Here is a 23,810-nt window from a genome sequence, read left to right as displayed (position 1 = left end):
ACTGCTATCAAACTCTTGAAAGAACCTCACTAGTCTTTGCTCTGTTCTCCCTGATCTTCTCTGAAGGTCAGCACAGTGTATTAATCTGTAGCTGGACTACCACAAAACAAACTTTCTTACTGTACTGTGGTATATGAGTCAACAAACTTGAACTTGACTGTAATGGGTGTGCATGCCTGAGGGGACAATAAAGGAATATGGCTCTCTAAATGGGAGGCTTGTTTTGGAAAGGCAATCATCACCAAATCAATAAGGTGAATAACTAAGTCACCATGTTACATGAGAGATGATAACTTTTAATGCAATAAACTTTCATCTGAGGTCAGGACAATCAATAACTAGGTTAATAAAATAAACTTTTATCCAAGTCCAGGATAGCTGATAACTAGACTAATGCGCTAAACTTTCATCTGAGATCAGGATAGTCTATATAACTAGGTTAATGCAATAAACTTTCATTTTCATCACAAAAAATTTTTGTCAGACTTTTGCAGATCGTTTGGCAACACAGAAAGTTTTGGAGGAACTCAGAGGGTCAGGCGGCATCACAGAAGACAAAAACCCTTCACCAGGAACAGTGACCTGGGCAAGATGCCCAAATAAAATGGTGGGGAGAATGAAGGGACTTGGAGAACGGTCACCTTGATTCCTGTGGGCATGTGCGAGTCTTGGGTTGGCACATGCGTGGTGGGTTCACATACTGGAGTTCGGTTGGCGCATGCACGAGATTTAAGTGCCCCAATAATATTAAATTCATGCCCTTAACTCTTGCACATGCACCAACTGAATGCCAATACATGAACCCACCGCACATGCTCCAAAATGAAGATTCGTGCATGACACAGGAATCAAGATGGCCGTGCCCAGCCTACAGACCATGGGACTCCGACTAACAAGGTATGTACGCACATTTTGGCTCTAACATGCCCTGTGTCACCATTATAGTTTGTCAAATACAACATAATCTGGGTAAACTTAATTTTTTTTTTTAAAACAAAAATTTGGTTGTATGAGCGGATGGTTATAAGTCATATAGAATGCAAGTTAGGGAGTACTTGTGCTCAATACTCTAACTGATGAAGGCCAATGTGCTGAAACCATTTTTGACCACCCTATATACCTGTGACTCAGGTACTATGTACCTTCACTCCTAGATCCCTCTGCTCTACAACACTCCCCTGATCCCTACATTCACTGTGTGGGTCCTACTCACATTAGCCCTCCTGAAATGCAATCCCTCACATTTCTCTGTATTATATCCCAGCAACCAATCTTCTTACCACCTGCCCAACTGATCAAGGTCCTGCTGCCATCTTTGGCAACCGACTTCACTGACTACAATACCGGAGACTTCAGTGTCATCCACGGTCACGAGCACTGAGTGGGTGTGTCCTCCCTGCAGTGGAGGATGTTGAGTAAAATCAGAGTAAAATGTATGAAGTTATGAGAGGCATGGAGAGAGGTAACAATGAGATCTTTTTTCACTCAACAGAGGTCGGAGGTTTGAATCTGGGGGTGGAAGATCTCAAGGAGAGGTGGGATGCAGAATTTCTTTGGCCCCGAGAGTGGTCTCTATCTGGGGAAGTGTGAAGGCAAGGCACATGCAACACTGGAGAGGATTTAGGCCAACATCTGAATCAAAATGGCAGGGAGGGGTCACAGGCCGAAGGCAGGAAGGTGGGAGCAGAGTGGTCAACCTGACCTTTGACCTATAGGTGAAGATGGGACCAGAGTGGGCAACCCAAACTTGAACTTTGTGTGAAGATGGGGCCAGTATGGACAACTTGACCTTCAGGTGGGACCTGTGTGGACAGCCTGACCTTTGACCTTCATGTGGAAGCTGGGACCAGTAAACAACCTGATGGTGGTCCACCACTTTTGATGCCAAAGACTTGGTCCTTCTTGCCTCATTCCATCATGCTGGAGCTCAGAGATTGCCAACATTTCCGGATAACATGCTCAGTGCCCTAACCTTGTCTCCAGGTGAGAGGTCAGAAATCTGCCGCACGATTATATCAATCATCACCATCATGTCAGTCTGGTAGAAAATCCTCGCCGTCTCTCGCGCTGCAAACACATCCTGCAGGAACTTGAGGACCGAGTGTGGTGGCTGGGGCTGGTGCTTGAAGATGTTGACGGGATCATCTGCAGAGGCAAGTGAACAAGGAGCAGGGTGTCAGTGAGCAAAACACAGTTCGACACTGAACAGCCCAGTATAGGGACAGGCCCTTTGGCCCACATGTCTGCACTGACCACAATGCCCAATTAAACTGAAACTCTGCTGCCTGCAAACAATCCTTATCCCTCATCCCCCTGGGTATACAACAGTCTGTCTGGAAGCTTCTAATGTATCTGCTTCAATCAGTACCCCTGGCAGCCTGTTCCAGACACCCTTCACTCTCTGTGTAAAATATTTGCCTCCCTCATCTCCCTTAAACATCTCAAGTGAGTGATGCTTTTACCCTGGGAAAAGATACTGACTGTCCTCAATTCTTTTCATGATTTTATAAACCTCTATCAGGTCTCCCCTCAGTGTCTGATGCTCCAGAGAAAATAACCCAATTTTGTCCAATCTCTCCCCATAACTCATCCCCTCTAATTCAGCCAACATCCTGGTAAACCTCTTCTGTCCCTTTTCAAAAGCCTCCACATCTTTCCTGTAATGGGGCAACCAGAACTGCATTTCAAGTGCAGCCTGACCAAAGTTTTATATCGCTGCAATGCCACCTTCTTACTTCATTCCTCAATGCCCTACCCAATGAAGCCAAGCATCCCCATACATCTCCCTTAACACCTTAGCCACTTTTAATGATCTTTTTCCTGTTGAAAATGTTGAAACCCCTCTGTTCACAACTCCACCAATCTTTGAATAATATTCAAACTTGCTAACTCACCAACCTACATTTTCATCTGAGTTATTTACGGCTCGGTTAGCGTTACAGTTAATGCAACGGTATTACAGAGCCAGCAAATCTGCTGCTGTAAGGAGTTTGTACATTCTCCCCATGATCTGTGTGGTTTTCCTCCAGGTGCTCTGATTTCCACCAGCCCTCCAAAAGCAACGTATAAAGTTTGTAGGTTAATTGGTTTATTTGGGTGGCAGGGGCTCGTGAGCTGGAAGGGCCTGTTACTATGATGCATCTCTAAATTAAAAAAATTAAAATTAAATTAAACATATATCACAAACAACAAGGGTCCCAACCCTGATCCCTTCAGAGTATCACTGGTCACTGGCCTCCAGCCAGAATACTACCCCTCCCTCATTCCCTTCTGTCATCTCTGAGCCCAATAATTCTGTGCGCAAACTATCAACTCACCACGCATCTGCACCCTCTGAATCAGCCTTCCAGAGGGACTTTGTCAAACATCATACTAAAGTCCATGAAAGCAATATCTACTGCTGCATTTTTATCAACCAGGTCAAATTGTTAAGATCTGGCCTGCTTTTCACCAAGCCTCACTGACTGCCCCTTCCCAAATGCAAGTAAATCCTAAACCTAGTTCCTCTCCCGCAGTTTCCCCACCACTAATGTGAGGTTGACTTAACCAGATTAGTGATGTTTGATGACACAACCAACCTTCTTTTAAATGACAGAAGGGACCCTGCCGCAACTATCTCTTTTGGAAGATCATTCCATTCTGCCACCACTCTTAGCCTTATAATTTCTTGGATTATCTCCATTTCTCTTCTTTTTTTAAAAAAAATTATAAATTTTGAATCACACAAATTAAGCACATCATGAAAAGTAATTCAAATCAATACAAATAAATGTGGCATATAAAAAGAAAAGGTAAGAAAACCTCTATATACCACCCCCCTCAATCCCTCGACAAAGAAAAGAAAAAGAGAGAAAAGAGAGTAAGAAAGGAACAAGAAACCCTCAACAGGGGCCCTTATTTAAATATTAACACCCATATTTTGTAAATTAGGGCACCATTTCTCTCCTAGAGCAAAGGTACAACAGGAGCTTGCCTGTTACTGGAGGTGGAGCGGATACCAAGATCTCCTTCAAGAACCAAACAACCTCATCCCTTGTCTCTATCAATAACCAGGGATAAATTCCACCAGGCCCTGGGGAGTTAGTCAACTTAATGCTCTGCAAATGAGCCAGCAACATCCCATTCTTTTTGAGACCCTTTTTTCAAAACATCAGGGGCACTTGAACTATACTAAGAAGCTCTCAGCGAAGTGGTGTGAGTGCTGAGTGAGGGGTATGGGTGAGGAGTGAGGATGTGGATGAGAAGTGAGGGGTGAGGACTGTGGGTGAAGTGTGAGGGGTGTGGATGGGGGATGTGGGTGAGAGGTGTCATTAGTAGTGAGGGGTTTGCCTGCTTGTCAAACCATGCACATTTCAGATTCTGGGTTTATCCCACAGCAGTTGTGGAGTCTCGTGAATGAACCTTTATTTTTTGGATATATGTACATTTTTTGTGCCTTCATTTACTTTGAATGACTGATTTGAGGAAGAAAATGAAAGGCGAATGGTCAGTGCAGTGGCACAGAGACAGAATTCTCAATGTATCATGATTTGACCAGATTTTCCTGTCTTGCAGGAATGTCAGGCATGGCAGAGTTGGTGAACAATGTAAACACCAGGCTACCTGAGTCACCCCTGGAACATAGAACTTGGCATACAGTGCAGGCTCTTCACTCAGTGTAAATTTTACTCCACTCACCTTAAATAAATGCCTTCTGGAGCTGTCTATTGTCGCCCCAGGGAAAGGGTGCTGAATGTCCACCCTATCTCAGCCCTTTATAATCTTTTCTACCTCTATTCAGTCACCTCTCACCCCTCGTCTCTCCAAAGCAAAAACCTAGTTCTGTCAACCTTGCTTCACAAGATGCATTCTCCAATCCAAGCAAATCCTTCTGAACAGCTGTGGGACATTGTGCTGTGTCGGAGTCTCAGCAAGCTTGCAAACTGATCCAACAAGCAGAGTGATATCCTTCAGCTTGCAAGGTAGAGACTCCCAACAGTCTATAGCAACGGAATATGTCAGGTTAGGAATACTCCATCGGAGACTAAGCCAGAAGTTCAGGAGCCACGGCCCATGAAAGGTGACAGTTAGTGTGAGACATAATCAGGAATGTTGCTTAATTAGGACTCAAAGAATTATTGAGGATCTTTTCCACCTAGTACACAGTATCTTTGACCCACTACCATCAGGAAGGAGGTACAGGAGCATCAAGATCAGGATTGTCAGGCTGGGAAATGGGTTCTTCCTGCAGGCTGTAAGATTGCTGGACAGTATCCTGTAACTGAGTAAGTCATCCCAAAATATTTACATCTACTGTATTTATTTTAAATATACCTCTGGTTATTATGTGTGTGTATTGTGATCCTGAGAAACACTGTTTCATCTGATTGAATATGTACAGTCAGATGATAATGAACTTGAACATACAAAAACCGGGCTTTCACTTTAAACTGAAGTCAAAAGCATGTTAAACATTCAAGCTACGACCAAGGTCATGAAATCTCAGCCAGGGAACTGCAAAGGTAGGGACAGTGATCAGGATGTGGCTGAATGGGAAACTGAAATGGAAACACTCAATGGTCCAATTGGGACAAAACCTGGCTTGCAATTAAAATTGTAGGACATACTGGCAATCAGACAAAATTTTAAGCCACAAAAGTCCAACATAAAGAGTTGGTAACAGGAGTAATCAAGTCAAAAAGGACTTCCATAGTTGTCAGAAACAATAGTAGACTGTGAGAGGCATCAAAGGAGATACAAGCAGGACACAAATGTGCTGGAGAAATTCCACAGGTCCCCCATTATCCATGGGAAGTAAAAGTGTAACCAGCATTTCAGGCCTGAATTGTTAATGAAAGCAATGTCAGAATTTGAGAAACAGGACAAGTCGTGAACAGTATAAGCTTCTAGAGGTATGTTTAATCAGCGAGGGCAAATGTGGGACCCTGACCAGGGCAATGGCAGAATTAAACAATCGCATGTGTCTGCCTTCATGAAAGCAGCTGAGAACCAAGAGCGTGAATGAGACACTGACAGAAATTCTAATCAGTAAGTCCAAGGATCCGATGACTGACATCCAGAGTTCAGAAGCAGGTGATAGCTGAGATCAGAGATGGTCAGTTCATTGTTCAAAAGTCCAGCGAGTCTGCCAAGTTTTCAAACACAACCACGCTGTCAAAGAAAGGAAGGAGATAGAAAAAGGGGGATTATTAATCTGTTTTCATAAATAAGTGTACAGGAGAATGGTGCCATCTATCATGAAGAACATAGCAATGCAGCTTCAATGGACTGAACAGAATGAGCATGGATTTATGAATGAGGAATTACACTTAACTGATCCATTGTCAATCTTTGGCAATGTAACTCATCGCAGAGATCGGGGTGGGGGGGGGGGGGTGGGGGGGTGGGGGGAGCCAGGAGATGAGGTGTATTTAGATTTCCAGAAGAATTTAAAAAGAATTAGCAAAGTTGGAAATGAGGCATTATGCTGGCAATGGATCAGGAATTGGTTCACTGACAGAAAGTGGTCAGTGCATTATATAGCACCAACAACCCAGGTTTGAACCTGTCACTGTCTGCAAAGAGTTTGTACGTTTTCCCTGTGACTGCATGGGCTTCTTCTGGGTGCTCTGCTTCCCTCTTATGTTCCTAAGATGTCTGGGGGCGTGGGAGTGTAATTGGGCAGCATGGATTTCATGGGCTGATACCACGTTGTATCATTAAAATTAAAAAATGAAAGTGAAGGATCAGAGAAAACAAAATGGAGAAGGCCAATGGTGAATGTGTCTCAACAGCACCAAATTGTGTGGCGTGTGTGGAAACCCAAAGTCAAATGAGGCCAAGAGATAGGTAATGAGCAATACTCACCTCCCACTCCACAAGACTGGTAGCTGGGACCAGAAGGATCACAGAGATCCAACCTGCTGTCCCTGCCCCACACCCACACATGATCCAACCACACAGGCAGTTTGGCCACTAATACAAAGTGAGGGCGGTGCTCATTTATGAGATTAAATCAGGGAATGGAAGCTTCAAGGCTTCCTCAGACCACTATGGATAGGACCTTGCAAGAAGAATGGAGCAATGTTGGAGGAAACAGAGAGAACATTCTCACCGAGGAGAGGCTCTCATGATTACACTGCAAGTTAGGAAAGGAACAAAGAACCGATGAGGAATGCAAGAAAAATTATCAAACAAGTCAAAGATGGCTGTAGATTGTCGAGTGACAGATTAGTGATGTTTGATGATTGGTTTAAGAAACACATCGTCTCTGTTTCTTGTATTCTTACACGGAGTAAGTTAAATTATAAATGAATTAAAAAGGAAGCACGTGGAATACTGTTGAGAATTTTTAATTTATTTTACAGATCATAAACCATTAAATGGTGACAGAAAGGCAGCAACACTTGATGTAACAACCTCATGGAAGGAACCTGATCAAGGATCTACTTAATTGAATGCACAGGTTTCAGGAAGATTGCAGGTGCTCTGCTGCAGTTCAAGAATTATATCAGATTTGGAAATGAGATTTACACTTGGAAGAGGCCTTTTCAGCAACTGCATCTGAAACTGCAGACAAAACCCAGAGCTGCAAATAATCCGAGTTTAAGTAACTTGAGGCACTGGAACCAATCCCCGACAGTGGAACACTTCGTCACAGTGCTACGGCGCATCGCATGGGGCCAGGGAGAAGCAACACTTGCCACATCAACAAGAAAGACTTTGGCCCAACTTCATGCAAGGAATTATTGCTGGAAGACTTGTTCCCAAGACACGCATTAACAGTCATCGCAAATTGTTGGTCATCAAATGCAGCTTCGACCAAAGTTGTCCAGGAACAAAACAGATCATTTGGGTTCAACTGGAGTGAGTGCAAGAGTTGCCAAAAGAGCTTTCAAGAAGCAAGTAACGCAGGGACTCAGCGGGGAGCATTTCTTGTCTAATTTCTCCCCGAATAATGCAGGGCCTCAATGTGGGCTTTTGCAGAACTTCTGATGAGGGTGAGATTGAGATCAGAGCTGAACTAAAGAAGTCAAGATAATATGTCACCACGACATGGTTAACGCAGCAGTTAGCCAATGCTGTCACAGTTCCATTGACAGGGGTTTGAATCCTGCGCTCTCTTAAAGAAGTTTGTACAATCTCTCCATGTCTCCTCTGAGTGCTCTGGTTTCCTCCCATCCTTCAAAGCATGCAGGGTTATAGGTCAATTGAATGTAATTGGGCAGCATGGGCTCAAGGGCCAAAGAGGCCTGTTACCATGCTGTATGATTAAATTTAAATTTAATGGGCCACCGGGACTGGATGCAGAGCAAGGACATACACTCACTGTGGCAGGTGTGGCATTGATACCAGATTAATCAGAATCAGTATTTATTATCACGAACAGGCCCAAAATTCATTGTTTTACAGCAGCGTCAAAGTGTAAATATTCATATAAACCACCTTTCAACAATAAATAAAAACAGTGCATAAAAAGTCAAAATAAGGCAGTGTCTTTGGTTTATTGATCATTTGGGAATCTGATGGCAGTGCGGAAGAAGCCGTCCTTGTGTCACTGAGTGCTTGTCTTTAGGCCCCTGTACCATTTTCCCGATGATAGCAGAGTGAAGAGGACATGCCCTGGGTGGTGGGGGTCCTTAAGGATAGAGGCTGCTTTATTAAGACACCGCCTCTTGTAGATGTCCTCGATGGAGTGAAGTCTGGTGTCTGTAATGTCGCCGGCTGAGTTAGCAACCCTCTGGAGTTTATTCTTGTCCTGAATGTTGGCACCTCCATACCAGGCAGTGATGCAACCAGCCAAAATGCTCTCCACAGTACATCTGTAGAAGTTTTTGAGGGACTTCAGTGGCATAACAAATCTAATTGGGAATGTCTTGGGAGCAATGATCACAGAGCCCCACCCTTCTGTACTTGTCTATTCCAATGTCTATCTAAATGTCTTTTAAACGAAGAGCTGTCATTGCATAACATAACATAACAATTACAGCACGGAAACAGGCCATTAGGCCCTTCTAGTCCGCACCGAACCAAACACCCCTTTCTAGTCCCACATCCCTGCACAATGCCCATAACCCTCCATCTTCTTCTCATCCATATACCTGTCCAACCTTTTCTTAAATAATACAATTGACTCCGCCGCCACTATTTCTCCCGGAAGATCATTCCACACGGCTACCACTCTCTGAGTAAAGAAGTTCCCCCTCATGTTACCTCTAAACCTCTGCCCCTTAATTCTTAACTCATGTCCTCTTGTTTTAATCTTTCCTCCTCTTAACGGAAATAGTCTATCCACATCCACTCTGTCTATCCCTTTCATAATCTTAAATACTTCTATCAAATCCCCTCTCAACCTTCTACGCTCCAAAGAATAAAGACCTAATCTGTCCAATCTCTCCCTATACTCTAGATGCTTAAACCCAGGTAACATTCTGGTAAACCTTCTCTGCACTCTCTCCGCTCTGTTTATATCCTTCCTATAATTAGGCGACCAGAACTGCACACAGAACTCCAAATTAGGCCGCACCAACGTCTTATACAATCTCAACATCACCTCCCAACTCCTATATTCCATGCAATGATTGATAAAGGCCAGCATACTAAACGCCTTCTTCACCACCCTATTCACGTGAGTTTCTACCTTCAGGGAACGATGTACCATTACTCCTAAATCTTTCTGCTCTTCTGTATTCCTCAATGCTCTCCCATTTACCACGTATGTCCTATTCTGATTCTTCTTACCAAAATGAAGCACCTCACACTTATCAGCATTAAATTCCATCTGCCATTTTTCAGCCCACTTTTCTAAGCAGCCCAAATCCCTCTGCAATCCTTGAAAACCTTCTTCATTATCCACTATTCCACCTATCTTAGTATCGTCTGCATATTTACTAATCCAATTCACCACCCCATCATCTAGATCATTAATGTATATAACGAACAACAATGGGCCCAATACAGATCCTTGAGGCACACCACTGGTCACCGGCCTCCAACCTGACAGACAATTATCCACTACCACTCTCTGGCCTCTCCCTTTCAGCCAATGTTCAATCCATTTGACTATCTTAAAATTTATACCTAAAGACTGCACCTTCCTAACTAACCTTCCATGTGGTACCTTATCGAAGGCCTTACTGAAGTCCATATAGACAACATCCACTGCGCTACCCTCATCCACATTCCTAGTCACCTCTTCAAAAAATTCAATCAGATTGGTCAAACATGACCTTCCTCCCACAAATCCATGTTGAGTGCTCCTGATCAGACCCTGTCTATCCAGATGTTTATAAGTACTATCTCTAAGAATTTTCTCCATTAATTTACCTACCACAGACGTCAAACTTACAGGCCGATAGTTGCCAGGCTTCCTCCTTGAACCCTTTTTAAATAACGGAACCACATGCGCAATGCGCCAATCCTCCGGCATTATCCCCATATCTAATGACATTTGGAAAATTACCGCCAGAGCCTCTGCTATTTCCTCCTTCACTTCTCTCAATGTCCTGGGGAAGATCCCGTCTGGTCCCGGAGACTTACCCACCTTTATATTCTTCAAAAGCCTTAAAACTACACCTTTTGTAATCTCTATATTCCCCATATTTACCCAATTTGCTTTTTTTATCTCACATCTCCCAATATCCTTCTCCTTAGTGAATACCGAAGAAAAGAAACTGTTCAATATCTCCCCCATTTCTCTAGGCTCCACACACAGTTTTCCGCTCTGATTTTCTAAGGTACCAATTTTGTCTCTAGCTTTCCTCTTACCATTAACATATTTGTAGAACTCTTTTGGATTAGTTTTCACCCTGCTTGCCATAGTTTTCTCGTACCTTCTTTTAGCTTTCCTAATTCCTCTCTTAAGATTCCTCTTACATTCAATGTATCTTTCAAACATCTCCTTAACTCCATGCTTCTTATATCTAATGTACGCCTCCCTTTTTCTTCGAACCAAGTTTCCAATATTCCTTGAAAACCACGGCTCTCTCAAACCTTTTGCCCCTCCTTTTAACCTAACAGGAACATAAAGCTTTTGCACTCTCAAAATCTGATCTTTAAAAGACTTCCATCTCTCTACTACATCCTGCCCATAAAACAAATTTTCCCAATGCACACCCTGCAAGTCCTTTCGCATCTCCTCAAATCTAGCTTTTCCCCAATCAAAAACCTCAATCCTTGGCCCTGATTTCTCTCTTTCCATAATGACATTGAAGCTGATGGCATTATGATCACTGGACCCGAAGTGCTCGCCAACACTAACCTCCGTCACTTGACCCATCCCATTTGCCAACAGTAGATCTAACACTGCTCCTTCTCTGGTCGGCACTTCTACATATTGTTGTAAAAAACTATCTTGCACACATTTCACAAACTCTAACCCATCCAGTCCTTTCACAGAATGTGTTTCCCAATCTATATGTGGAAAATTAAAATCTCCCATAATTACAACCCTGTGCTTATCACAAATATCTACTATCTCCCTACAGATTTGCTCCTCTAGGTCTCGGTCCCCTCCGGGTGGTCTATAATACACCCCTACAAGTGTAACCTCTCCTTTCCTACTCCTCAGTTCCACCCAAATAGCCTCCGTGGATGTGCCCTCTAATCTATCCTTCCGAGGCACCGCTGTAATATTTTCCCTGACAAGCAATGCAACCCCACCTCCTCTTGCCCCTCCGACTCTATCACACCTAAAACAACGAAACCCAGGGATATTCAGTTGCCAATCACATCCCTCCTGCAACCATGTCTCACTAATCGCTACCACATCATACTTCCAAGTATCAATCCACACCTTCAGCTCATCCACCTTTTTTACAATACTCCTGGCATTAAAATATATGAATTTCAGGGATTTCCCAATTTTTAATCCCTGTTTTCCCTCATCTTTAAGAACAACATTATTTACTTTTCCTACCAAATGCCCTTCATCTTCTTCCAGAGCATTTCCCTTCTCTATCACCTGCCCATCCATATTCAAATACTTACTACAAACTTTCTTTGTTTGGATTCTAACCTTCTCCTTACTGCTCTGTACTATTTTGTTCCCTCCCCCCAACCATTCTAGTTTAAAGGATCCTGAGTAGCCCTAGCAAATACCTCTGCCAGGATTCTGGTCCCCCTGGGATTTAAGTGTAACCCGTCCTTACTGTACAGGTCACATCTCCCCCAAAAAAGGTCCCAGTTATCCAGAAACTTAAAACCCTGCCCCTTACTCCACCCCTTCAGCCACGTGTTAATCCTCCACCTCATTCTATTTCTATTCACACTGTCACGTGGCACAGGGAGTAATCCAGAGATTACCCCCTTTGCGGTCCTTCTTTTTAACTCCCTACCTAACTGCCTGTACTCACTTTTTAGGACCTCAAAGTTTAGGATTTATTATCAGAGTACATACATGATATCACATACAATCCTGAGATTCTTTTTTCCTGCGGGCCAAGCAGAATTTCTACTTATTGGTAGTGTAAAAGAGAAAAAAAAATTTAAAAAAAGAAATGTAAGCAAACACTGCAATGCAGAAAAAAATATTCAGTAATAATGTGCAAAGTATCCTTGAATTCTCTTTCTTTTACTGTAAAAGACGCTGGGCAATATTAATGGTAACTCCGTCTGCCTTATAGCAGGCAAAAGGCAATTTTATGTAATACTGTATTCTATATTATAACATGACAATAAAATAATCTTGAATCTGGACCTCCTCTGGCAGCGAGTTCCAGGTGCCAACCACTCTCTGGGCTAAAAAAAACTTCCCCCTCAGATCACTTTCAAACTCCCTGATCTCTCTTTAATCCTCTCCCGTCTTGTTTTTGATGCCCCGAAAAGGAAGAATATTCTATTCACCATTTCTATTGTTCTTGTAATTTGATATACTCTTCCAGTTTCTTGTAGAATGGGGTTCAAAACTGCAGTTAAACATTCCAAACAAAAATAATCGAAGGGCTCAGGCCTGAAACCTCAATGGCCTTGTGCTTTCCACAATGCTGCCTGTACTGCTGGGCTCCCCCAGCACTCTGCATTGTTCTGGTTCCCCAGCATCTGTAGACTCCTTGGTTACCTGCACTCACTGGGACCTCATCAGTGTTTGGTACATCTGGAACGTGATGTCCCTACTCTGATCTTCCAAGCATGCCTTCTGCTGCTCCACCCTCAAAGGGACCCCTGTTCATCTGCATCTGACCATTTACTGTCCATGTTCAGCTTCTGTTTTATTTCCCAGAATGAACCATTCCTATGCTTGCCGAGGTTAAATTCCATCTGCTGATGCCACCCGAAATTTCCAGCTGATCTGTATCCTGTGTACCCTTAAAATAACAGTCCTCACCACTCACCTCATCCACAGACTTCCACCCCACACCTCCACCATTCACCAAAATGCACTGTGCTGCCCTTTCTTATGCTGGGATATGAGCAAGGGTTCTCCACCATTTGGCCACTCCAGTTGGCAGACACCAGTGTCCAGACAGTAGAGGGGTCCTCTGCCCCGCATAGGTTTGAGCCACCTGTAGGCCCGTGTGGACTGTGAATACACATCACCAAATCCGCGGAGGTCCACAACCAAGATGGCGGTGCCAATGCTCCGCAGCCTAGACCACAGAGGTATGGGCTCTAAGGGGGAGTGTGGGACACCAGAGCAGGAGAGCATACCCCTCCCCATCTTCCACACAGAAAGGAAAAAGCCTGGGAGAAGGCATGGTGGGAGACCATGGCAGCAGACCAGCGAGGGTCTCAGAGGATGAAAGACTCACACCAGGCCACGGTCAGCTGGAGACCAGCTCGTGGGGAATCGGGACCAGGAATTATGAAGGTGCTGATGGTGAGCAGAGGCTCCCAAGGAGCTTCGGGCTCTGATATCTTCCCAATCATATCAGGGGTCCAGAACCAGGAGCTCAGGATCACCAGTGGAACAGACAGGGGGCCGTACAGCTGCTGAATCCACTCTCCTGCTTATCCTCTCCTTTTCGGGGGTGCTGCCTCAGTGGTGCTTTTTGTGTGTCTTTACAACAGGCACACCAAGTCACAACAGCTACACCAGTCATAACAGGCAAACCATGTCACAACAGACACACCAGGTCACAACAGCTACACCACGTCACAACAGCTATACCAGGTCATAACAAATACCAGGTAAAAATGAGCACATTTTGTGGTATATGGACATGATAACACTCCCTTCTATTTATATTTTACTCTGCTTTGAAAGGTGGGAGCAGAGTGCAATACATTTCCAGCATGGAACATGATGTTTACTCTGATTCAGTCTATGCTTCTGGTGTGACCTGTTGCGATCTGGATTTCACGTTGTGACCTGGTGTAACTTTTGTGACCTGTTGCGATCTGGTGTTCGTGTTGTGACCTGGTGTAACTTTTGTGACCTGTTGCGATCTGGTGTTCGTGTTGTGACCTGGTGTAACTTTTGTGACCTGTTGCGATCTGATGTTTGTGTTGTGACCTGGTGTAACTTTTGTGACCTGTTGCGATCTGGTGTTCGCATTGTGACCTGGTGTAACTTTTGTGACCTGTTGCAATCTGGTGTTCGTGTTGTGACCTGGTGTAACTTTTGTGACCTGTTGCGATCTGGTGTTCGCGTTGTGACCTAGTGTAACTTCTGTGACCTGTTGCGATCTGGTGTTCGTGTTGTGACCTGGTGTAACTTTTGTGACCTGTTGCGATCTGATGTTTGTGTTGTGACCTGGTGTAACTTTTGTGACCTGTTGCGATCTGGTGTTCGCATTGTGACCTGGTGTAACTTTTGTGACCTGTTGCAATCTGGTGTTCGTGTTGTGACCTGGTGTAACTTTTGTGACCTGTTGCGATCTGGTGTTCGTGTTGTGACCTGGTGTAACTTTTGTGACCTGTTGCGATCTGGTGTTCGTGTTGTGACCTGGTGTAACTTTTGTGACCTGTTGCGATCTGATGTTTGTGTTGTGACCTGGTGTAACTTTTGTGACCTGTTGCGATCTGGTGTTCGCATTGTGACCTGGTGTAACTTTTGTGACCTGTTGCAATCTGGTGTTCGTGTTGTGACCTGGTGTAACTTTTGTGACCTGTTGCGATCTGGTGTTCGCGTTGTGACCTAGTGTAACTTCTGTGACCTGTTGCGATCTGGTGTTCGTGTTGTGACCTGGTGTAACTTCTGTGACCTGTTGCGATCTGATGTTTGTGTTGTGACCTGGTGTAACTTTTGTGACCTGTTGCGATCTGGTGTTCGCGTTGTGACCTGGTGTAACTTTTGTGACCTGTTGCGATCTGGTGTGCTATCTTCTCCCACAACCACATTCAGGTTTTCACCAACACTGTAACATTGGAATGTAATGGTCTCAGACTTCCAGGCACTGTGTCACAATGCGTTCTGACCACATGACAACACTCCATGCATTAGCAGCCAGTAGATAAGGTACAGTCTCACGGTGCCAGGAGCAGACCAGCGATCACACACAAACCTGACAGCAGCAAGGTCTTACCACCCGATGACATTCTCACCTGCTCGGTTCAATAGCAGCAGCAGTTTCTCCGTGAACACCTTCACGTTTTCCCGTTTAATCAGTGTTTTCATGATGATGTTGTTGGCTGGCACTGCAGACACAGGAGAATCAGTCAGCACCATGCCAAGGACAGTTCTTTTCCTGCATCACATCCCAGCTGACACTGACATTTGGGTGTTTATGATGATCAGGAACAACACTGCCTGTTGCACCAGTGCCCAGGGCTCTGGACACCCATCAGACTCTCAGCAACACTGCCTGTTGTTCTGGTGCCCTGGCCCCATACACCTGTCAACATCGCCTGTTGCCCCGGGGCACTAGCACCAGACTCCCGTCAGTCTCTCGGCAACACCCCTGTTATTCCAGTGCCCAGATACCCATCTATCTCTCAGGCTCTCTTAATGTTCATAAATCTAATGTCACTGAATCTGTGATAACCTCCACTCTGCAACAACTTTCCCAAGAACCCAACGCCTGACTCCCCACCTGCACATCGTGGGCAATTCATGGCTGCCAATTAACTATCTGCTCATCATGAGAAATATCCCCGTCAAACAACCCTCTGTATCCCCCATCAAACCGCACTCTGTATCCCCATCAAACCACACAATATTCCCCGTGAAACCGCACTATATCCCCCGTCAAACTGCACTCTGTATCCCCGTCAATCCAAATTTTATATCCCCCTTCAAACCACACTCTGTATCCCCCGTGAAACTGCACTCTGTATCCCCCGTCAAACTGCACTCTGTATCCCCCGTCAAACTGCACTCTGTATCCCCTGTCAAACCACAATGTGTATCCCCAGTCAAACCGCACTCTGTATCCCCAGTCAAACCACGCTCTGTATCCCCAGTCAAACCACAATATGTATCCCCAGTCAAACTGCACTCTGTATCCCCAGTCAAACCACAATGTGTATCCCCAGTCAAACTGTATTGTATCCCCAGTCAAACCGCATTCTGTAACCCCAGTCAAACTGCACTCAGTATCCCTGTCAAACCACAATGTGTATCCCCAGTCAAACCACGCTCTGTATCCCCAGTCAAACCACGCTCTGTATCCCCAGTCAAACCACAATGTGTATCCCCAGTCAAACTGCACTCTGTATCCCCAGTCAAACCACAATGTGTATCCCCAGTCAAACCGCATTCTGTATCCCCAGTCAAACCGCATTCTGTAACCCCAGTCAAACCGCCCTCTGTAGCCCTGTCAAACCACAATGTGTATCCCCAGTCAAACCACACTCTGTATTCCCCATCAAACCACATTATATTCTCCGTCAAACCTCACTATATCCCCCATCAAACCACATTCTGTATCCCCCGTCAAACCGCACTCTGTATCCCCTGTCAACCGCACTCTGTATCCCCTGTCAAACCGCACTCTGTATCCCCTGTCAAACCGCACTCTGTATCCCCGTCAAACCGCACTATATCCCTCGTCAAACCGCACTCTGTATCCCCATCAAACTACACTCCGGACTTCTAACACCTTCTGTAAACAAGGAATCCTACTGTTTCTCTTCTTTCTCCATTTGTCTTGAAACTTAAAGAAAATTGAGGCTTTGTAATTTGATTTCAGTGCAAATTCTGATCAACCCAAAAAAACAAAATCACTGCAGGTGCAGGAATTCTGAAAATACTGAAAAAACTCAGCAGGTCAGATGACTTCTGTGGAGTTTTGGGAATCAGAGTGAACATTATAGGTTATGGATCTTTCCTCAGAACTGTGAAAGAGAGAAATACACACTAGTTCTAAATTGTAAGGGGATGGGACATATGAAATGCCTGAAATTAGGTGAGGCCGTGGTTGTGGTGGGAATTTTCATCCCATAGAATGGGTTAATGGAGCTCCATGAATTTTACTTTAAGAATGAAGCTTTTAAAAAAAAAAATGATGACAGGATTTTTAACAGTGTGGAGGAACAGAGGGATCTTGGGGTCCAGATCCATAGATCCCTTAAAGTTGCCACGGAAGTTGATCGGTTGGTTTTAAGGTTTATGGTGTCTTGTCCTTCATTAGTCAAGGGAATTGAATTCAAGAGCTGTGAGGTAATGTTGCAGCTCTATAAAACTCTGGTTAGACCACACTTGCAATGTTGTGTTAAGGTCTGGTCACTTCATTACAGGAAGTGTGTAGGGGGTACAGAGAATTTACCAGGATGTTGGCTGTCAACCTTACTTCATATGAAGCAAGGTTGATAGAGCTGGGCTTTCTCTTTGGACTTACAAAACCAAAGGTATCGGAGCAGAAATAGGTTATTCAGCCAAATGAGTCTGCCCCACTATTTAATCATGAGCTGATCCATTTTCCCACTCAGCCCCACTGACCAGCCTTTTACTCGTAAACTTTGATGCCCTGGCTAAACAAGAACCTATCAATCTCTGCCTTAAAAACACCCAATGACCTAACTTCCATAACAGCCTATAGCAATGAATTCCACAGAGTTACCACCCTTTGGATGAAGAAATTCCTCTGCATCTCTGTTCTAAGTTGATGCCCTTCAAACCTGAAATTGTGCCCTCCTGTCCTGGACTCTCCTATCAAGGGAAACACTTTCTACATCCACATATCATTGAAATCTTTCAACGAGAACTCCCCTCATTCTCCTAAATTCCAATGAGATTAGGCCAAGAGCTGTCACACCCTCCTCATATGATAACCCTTTCATTCCGGAATCATCCTTGTGAACCTCCTCTGAACCCTCTAATGTCAGCACATCCTTCCTTGAATAAGGAGCCTTAAACTTCAAGTGAAGTCTCACCAGTGCCTTATAAAGCCTCAACATCACTTCCCTGCTCTTATATTCTATTCCTCTTGAAATGAATTCCAACATTGCATTTGCTTTCTTCATTACCGATTCAACAAGTAAGTTTACTTTCAGGGTATTCTGCACGAAGACTCCCAAGTCTCTTTGCATCTGGTAATTTTCAATTTTTTCCCCATTTAAAAACTAGTCTGACCACACAATTGTTTTCTACCAAAGTGCATGGCCAAACACTTCCTGACATTGTATTTAATTTGCCACTTCTCTGCCCTTTCTCCAAATTAGTCTAAATCCTTCTGTAGCCTCCCCATTTCCTCAACACTGTCCACTCCTCCACCTACCTTTGTATCATTTGCAAACTTAGTCACAAAGCAAATCATTCCATGATCCAAAGCATTAATATAAAACATAAAAAGAAGCGGCCCCAACACCAACCCCTGTGGAACTCCACTGGGAACCAGAATATGATCCCTGAATTCTGACTTTCTGTTTCTGGCCAATCAGCCAATGATCCACCCACATTAGTATATTTCCTGATATACCATGGCTTCATGTGCAGCACCTTGTCCAAGGCCTTTTGAAAATCCAAGTACAATATCCAACGCATCTCCTTTATCTAAGCCGCTTGTCACTTCTCTAAAGAATTCCAATAGGTTTGTCAAGCAAGATTTTCCCTTCAGGAAACAATGCTGATTTTGGCTCATCTTGTCACATGCCTGCAAGTGTCCCATAACCTCAACACTGACAATTGACTGCAACATCTCCTCAACTACTGATGTCAGGCTAACTGATCTATAATTTCCTTTCTCCTGCCTTCCTCCCTTCTTGAATAGTGGGGTGACATTTGTTTTTTTACAGTCCTCCAGAACCATACCAGCATTTATTAATTCCTAGAAGATCATTACCAATGCCTCCACAATCTCTACTGCTACTTCTTTCAAAACCCGAGGGTACAATTCACCTGGTCCAGCAGACATATCCACCTTTAGACGATTCAGCTTTCTGAGCACTTTCTTCCTTGAAATAGTAACTGCACTCATTTCCCTTCCCTGATACCCTTCGACATCTGGCACGCTGCTAATATCTTCCACAGTGAAGACTGATGCAAAATACATTCATTTCATCTGCCATCTTCTTGCCTCCCATTATAATTTCTCCAGTATCATTTTGAAATATCTACTCTCACTTCTCGTTTATTCGTTATATACTTGAAGAAGCATTTTGTGTCTTCTTTGATATTATTTGTTAGCCGACTTTCACACTTCATCTTTTCCCTCCTTATGAGGTTTTTAGTTACCTTCTGCAAGTTTTTAAAAACTTCCCAATCCTCTTTCTTCCCACTACTTTTTGGTTTCTTGTATGCCCTCACTTTTGCTTTCATGTTGGCTTTGACTTCCCCAGTCAGCCTCAGCTGTGACATTTTTCCATTTGAATATTTCCTCTATTTGCAGAAAGTCCATCCATTACCACTCTGCTGACTTCCCCACTAGTGCCCCCTTTCAATCTACTTTGGCCAGTTCCACTGAAATACCAACACATCTGACTTTAACTCCTCCTTGTAAAATTTCAAATTGAATTCAGTCATATTGTGATCAATGCCCCCCAATGGTTCATTTACTCTAAACTCTCTAATCACCTCTGGTGCATTGCACAACACCCAGCACCCAATCCAGTGCAGACGATCCCCTCGTGGGATCATCAATAAGCTGCACTAAAAAAGCCCGTCTTGTCGGCCTTCTACAAAATCTTTGTCTTGAGATCCAGTCCTAACTTGGTTTTCCCAATCTACTTGCATGTTAAAATCTCCCATGACTACCATGAGATTCCCCTTCTAACACACCTTTTCTATTTGCTGTTGTAATTTGTTATCCACATCCCAGCTGCTGTTTGAAGGCCTGTATATAACTGTCAACAATGTTTTTTTTTTACCCTTGCTATTTCTTAACTCAACCCATAATGATTCTATATCTTCTGGTCCTATGTCACCTCTTTCTAATGATTTAATGTTGTTCCTGATCAAAAGAGTCTCGACACCCCCTCTGCTTTTCTTCCTATCTTTTTGATATACTGTGTATCCTTGGACATTCAGCTCGCAATGGCATCCATCCTTTAGCCACGATTCTGTGCTGGCCACAATATGATACCTGGCAGCGTGTAGCTGTACCACAAGGACATCCACTTTATTTCTTAAGCTGCGTGCAGCTAAATACAAAATCTTTCACCCTTTATTTATTACATTTGACCGTGTCCCAATGGCTGCAAATTTGCCTTATCTGCCTGTCCTTCCATACAAACTCCAGCCAGCACCATTTTCCTGGCGTGACAACAGGATTGTTGTGGAGTAGGTTTACGTACAACACTGTGGGCTGAAGGGTCTGTACTGTGCTGGAATCTTCTCTGTTCTTTTATCAACTGTGTGTAAATGCATCTGCATATAGACACAGGGTACATTAGTATCACGGTTTGAGGCTGATAACGCCTCAAACCGTGCATCTTGGCGCCTCACAGTTTGGCGGGCAGCAACCTCCTTTGAAGAAGACCGCAGAGCCCACCTCACTGACAAAAGGCAAAGGAGGAAAAACCCAACACCCAACCCCAACCAACCAATTTTCCCCTGCAACCGCTGCAATCGTGTCTGCCTGTCCCGCATCGGACTTGTCAGCCACAAACAAGCCTGCAGCTGACGTGGACTTTTTACCCCCTCCATAAATCTTCGTCCGCGAAGCCAAGCCAAAGAAGACATTAGTATATTGAGAGCAGAGAGGCTCAGTTACAGTCCAGGTGGCAGTGGGAAGGTTCACTGTTCTGTGGCTGACTGCTGGATTGGAAGCTTTGGTGCAGCCCACGGCTCCATAGATCTGCTCTGGTCATGACTTCGTTCGCTGTCTGCATGGTGTTATTTGCATGTTCTCCCTGTGACCACTTGGGTATTCAACACCCCCCAAACCCCATCGTTGCTCTGCTTCCCTCCCACATCCCAAAGTCAGTGGATTAATCGGCTGCTGTCACTTGTCCTTGGTAAGTGGGCGATGGGGAGAATCATGGTGGGAGGCTTCGTGTGGGTGTGTCAATGTATGTTTGACGGACAGTGGACTCTAGGCCAAGGGGTCTGAGTCTTTCTGACCAACTTTTCCAAAGGTGGGGGGGGGGGGGTGTAATGGAAATTGGAGGTAGACATTAATACTGTATGGTTAGAGGGTGCCCAGACGGAATATTAGATGTTGTTCCTCCAATTGCGGGTAGCCTCAGTTTGGCAGTGCATGAGGCCATGGACAGACATGTCAGTGTGGGAATGGTGTGTGGAATTAAAATGGTTAGCCCCTGGAAGGTCTCTGTAATTGCAGCAAACAGAGCGAAGATGCTCAAGGAAAATATCTCACAGACTGCATCCAATCTTTTTGATGTAGAGAAGGCCTCAAGGAGAGCACCAGATACAATCAATGACCCCTGCAGATACAAAAGTGAAGAGTTGCTTCACATAGAAGGATTGTTTGGGGCCCTGAATGGTGATGAAGGAAGAGGTGTGGGTGCATTTCTTACACAATAGGTAACAAAGGGGCAATTGGTGGGAAGGAATGAGTAGAAGAGGGAATCCCGGAGGGAGTGGTCCCTGCGGAAAGCAGAAAGGGGAGGGAAGATCTTTTTTTAATCAGAACATGCTCAGGAATATCACAATCTTCCTCCCTGAAATCCCCAGCTAAAATGTCCCTCTCCAAGTCAATAAGGACAAAATGTATGCATTGGTCCCTCACTCATTTCCTGAGGCTTCACACAATGACTCCCCAACTGGGAACATTCAGGGAAACTTCTTCATGCAGAGAGTGTGGAACAAGCTGCCAGCTGAAGTGAATGCAGGCTCTACTTTGGCATTTAAAAAAAAGTTGGATAGGTACATGAATGTCAAGGTGCAGGTCAATAGGTAGAATAATAGTTTGGCACAGACTTGATAGGCTGAAGGGCCTGTTTCAGAGTTGTGGTTCCATGGATTGCCCCATCGGTTCCACCCCAGCCCAATTGTTGCTCTGATCTTGTTTATAAATTGCCCTGGGATTTTCTTCCCTTTATTCCACCAGTGATGTTCACAGCCCCTCAGAACAAACAGCAACACCCCCTCTCTTCTCTCCGTCCTCCTGAAAAGCCTCCCTTTATATCCTGTGGTGTTTCAACCTGAAGATGCTCCCCACCAGTCCATTTTAATTTTCCCACAAGCAGACATTCACATTCCATTTTGGTCAAGTTCTGTCCCATTGCTGTTGAATTTGACCTTCCACCAGTTCAGAATCTCCAGACCATCCTTGGCCTTTTTCAGAATTTCCTTGAAATTTCCTGTGTGATGGTGACCATCTCCAAAGTTTTCATCCACTAATACTAGCCATTTGCTTAGTTCAATCCCTGCAATTAGGCCCACCACTGCCATCCCTAGTAGAACAATTAATATACCAGCATGAGTGGCTCTCCTTAAAGGTCCCGCTCTGTCTAATCCTCTCACATGAAACAGTCCCAACTCCTGAGCTCTCAACCACCTCAATAGTCTCACCCCAAACCCTGCCCCCCATGACACCAGATGGGTACACCACCACCTCCAAGTTGCACACTCTCCTCACCTTGCTGCTCTTGTCATAATTGGGTCCTTCATGTCTGTGTTCAGTGGCCACAATGGTCCACAGCTACTGCAACTAAATTCCACATCCCCAAGAACTTTCCCTCATATTGAGACATCAGCACAGAGAACAACTACTCCTCCAAGGCCAACAAATGCTGGCTTCCCAGCAGTCCCTCCTTCCCGAGCCCTGTCAGAACCATTATACAGTGAGCAACCTGAGAATAACTCACCAAGCATGTGGAGATTGAATGAGAGCAGAACATTGGTAAAGAGGTCTGGTAGTTGCTCAGTGGGATCGGAGATCAGCCCATCCTCAATCACATGCAGCAGAAACTGTATGAAGTCCGAGTTCAGATGCTCTGCAAACAAAAGTGAAACCTTACACTTTGATTCCCAAAACACAGGGAACATAGCCACAAAGGGTGAATGGACAACATGAGATTTTTTATTTACTTTAACGACACAGCAGCCATGAAATACAAGCTATCCAATTAACCTACCAACCGTGGGCATTTTGGCCACGGTTTGATGATGGTCACCTTTTCATGGGAAAGAGGACACTTCACTTGAAAGGCTGGTGGGTTAGAGAATTTCTGTGGTGAAGACTGATTGGGGCTCCCAGTAAAGAAAGAGGTGAGGAGATTACATTGGGAGCATAAACCAAGAAGGGCTCTAGTTTAGCAGAATGTGAAGCAGCAACCACTGAAGGAATTCAGGGACAGTAACAAGAATCCTAAGGCCATGCTGAAAAGCACAGTGGAGGCACCTCCAGGTAGAGGCACCCACAGGTAGTGTCGTCCACAGGTAGAAGTACCCACAGGTGGCGACATACAAAGGTAGATAAACCCACAGGTAGTGTCACCCACAAGCAGAGGCAACCATAGTAGTGTCACTCACAGATAGTGCCACCCACAGGTAGAGGCACCGGCAGGTAGCGTCATTTACAGGTAGCGCCACCCACAGGGAACGCCAC

The 23,810-nt window shown here is 44.5% G+C and overlaps 1 protein-coding gene across 1 annotated transcript in view; it reads right to left on the bottom strand.

Annotated features, from left to right (window-relative positions):
* Nucleotides 1-23,810, bottom strand: part of nckipsd (NCK interacting protein with SH3 domain) — a 212,249-nt gene that overhangs the window by 4,939 nt on the left and 183,500 nt on the right. The window contains exons 10-12 of the mRNA XM_069936908.1: nt 23,068-23,196; nt 15,463-15,555; nt 1,973-2,145 (exon numbers count right to left, since the gene is read on the bottom strand). Of these exons, the coding sequence (XP_069793009.1) occupies nt 1,973-2,145; nt 15,463-15,555; nt 23,068-23,196 (395 nt within the window). The remainder of the gene's footprint in view (nt 1-1,972; nt 2,146-15,462; nt 15,556-23,067; nt 23,197-23,810) is intronic.

This window comes from Narcine bancroftii, chromosome 5, assembly GCF_036971445.1.
Source record: "Narcine bancroftii isolate sNarBan1 chromosome 5, sNarBan1.hap1, whole genome shotgun sequence".
Taxonomy (NCBI): domain Eukaryota; kingdom Metazoa; phylum Chordata; class Chondrichthyes; order Torpediniformes; family Narcinidae; genus Narcine; species Narcine bancroftii.
Note: the sequence above shows the minus strand (reverse complement) of the source record. Positions and strands in the feature narration are given on the sequence as shown.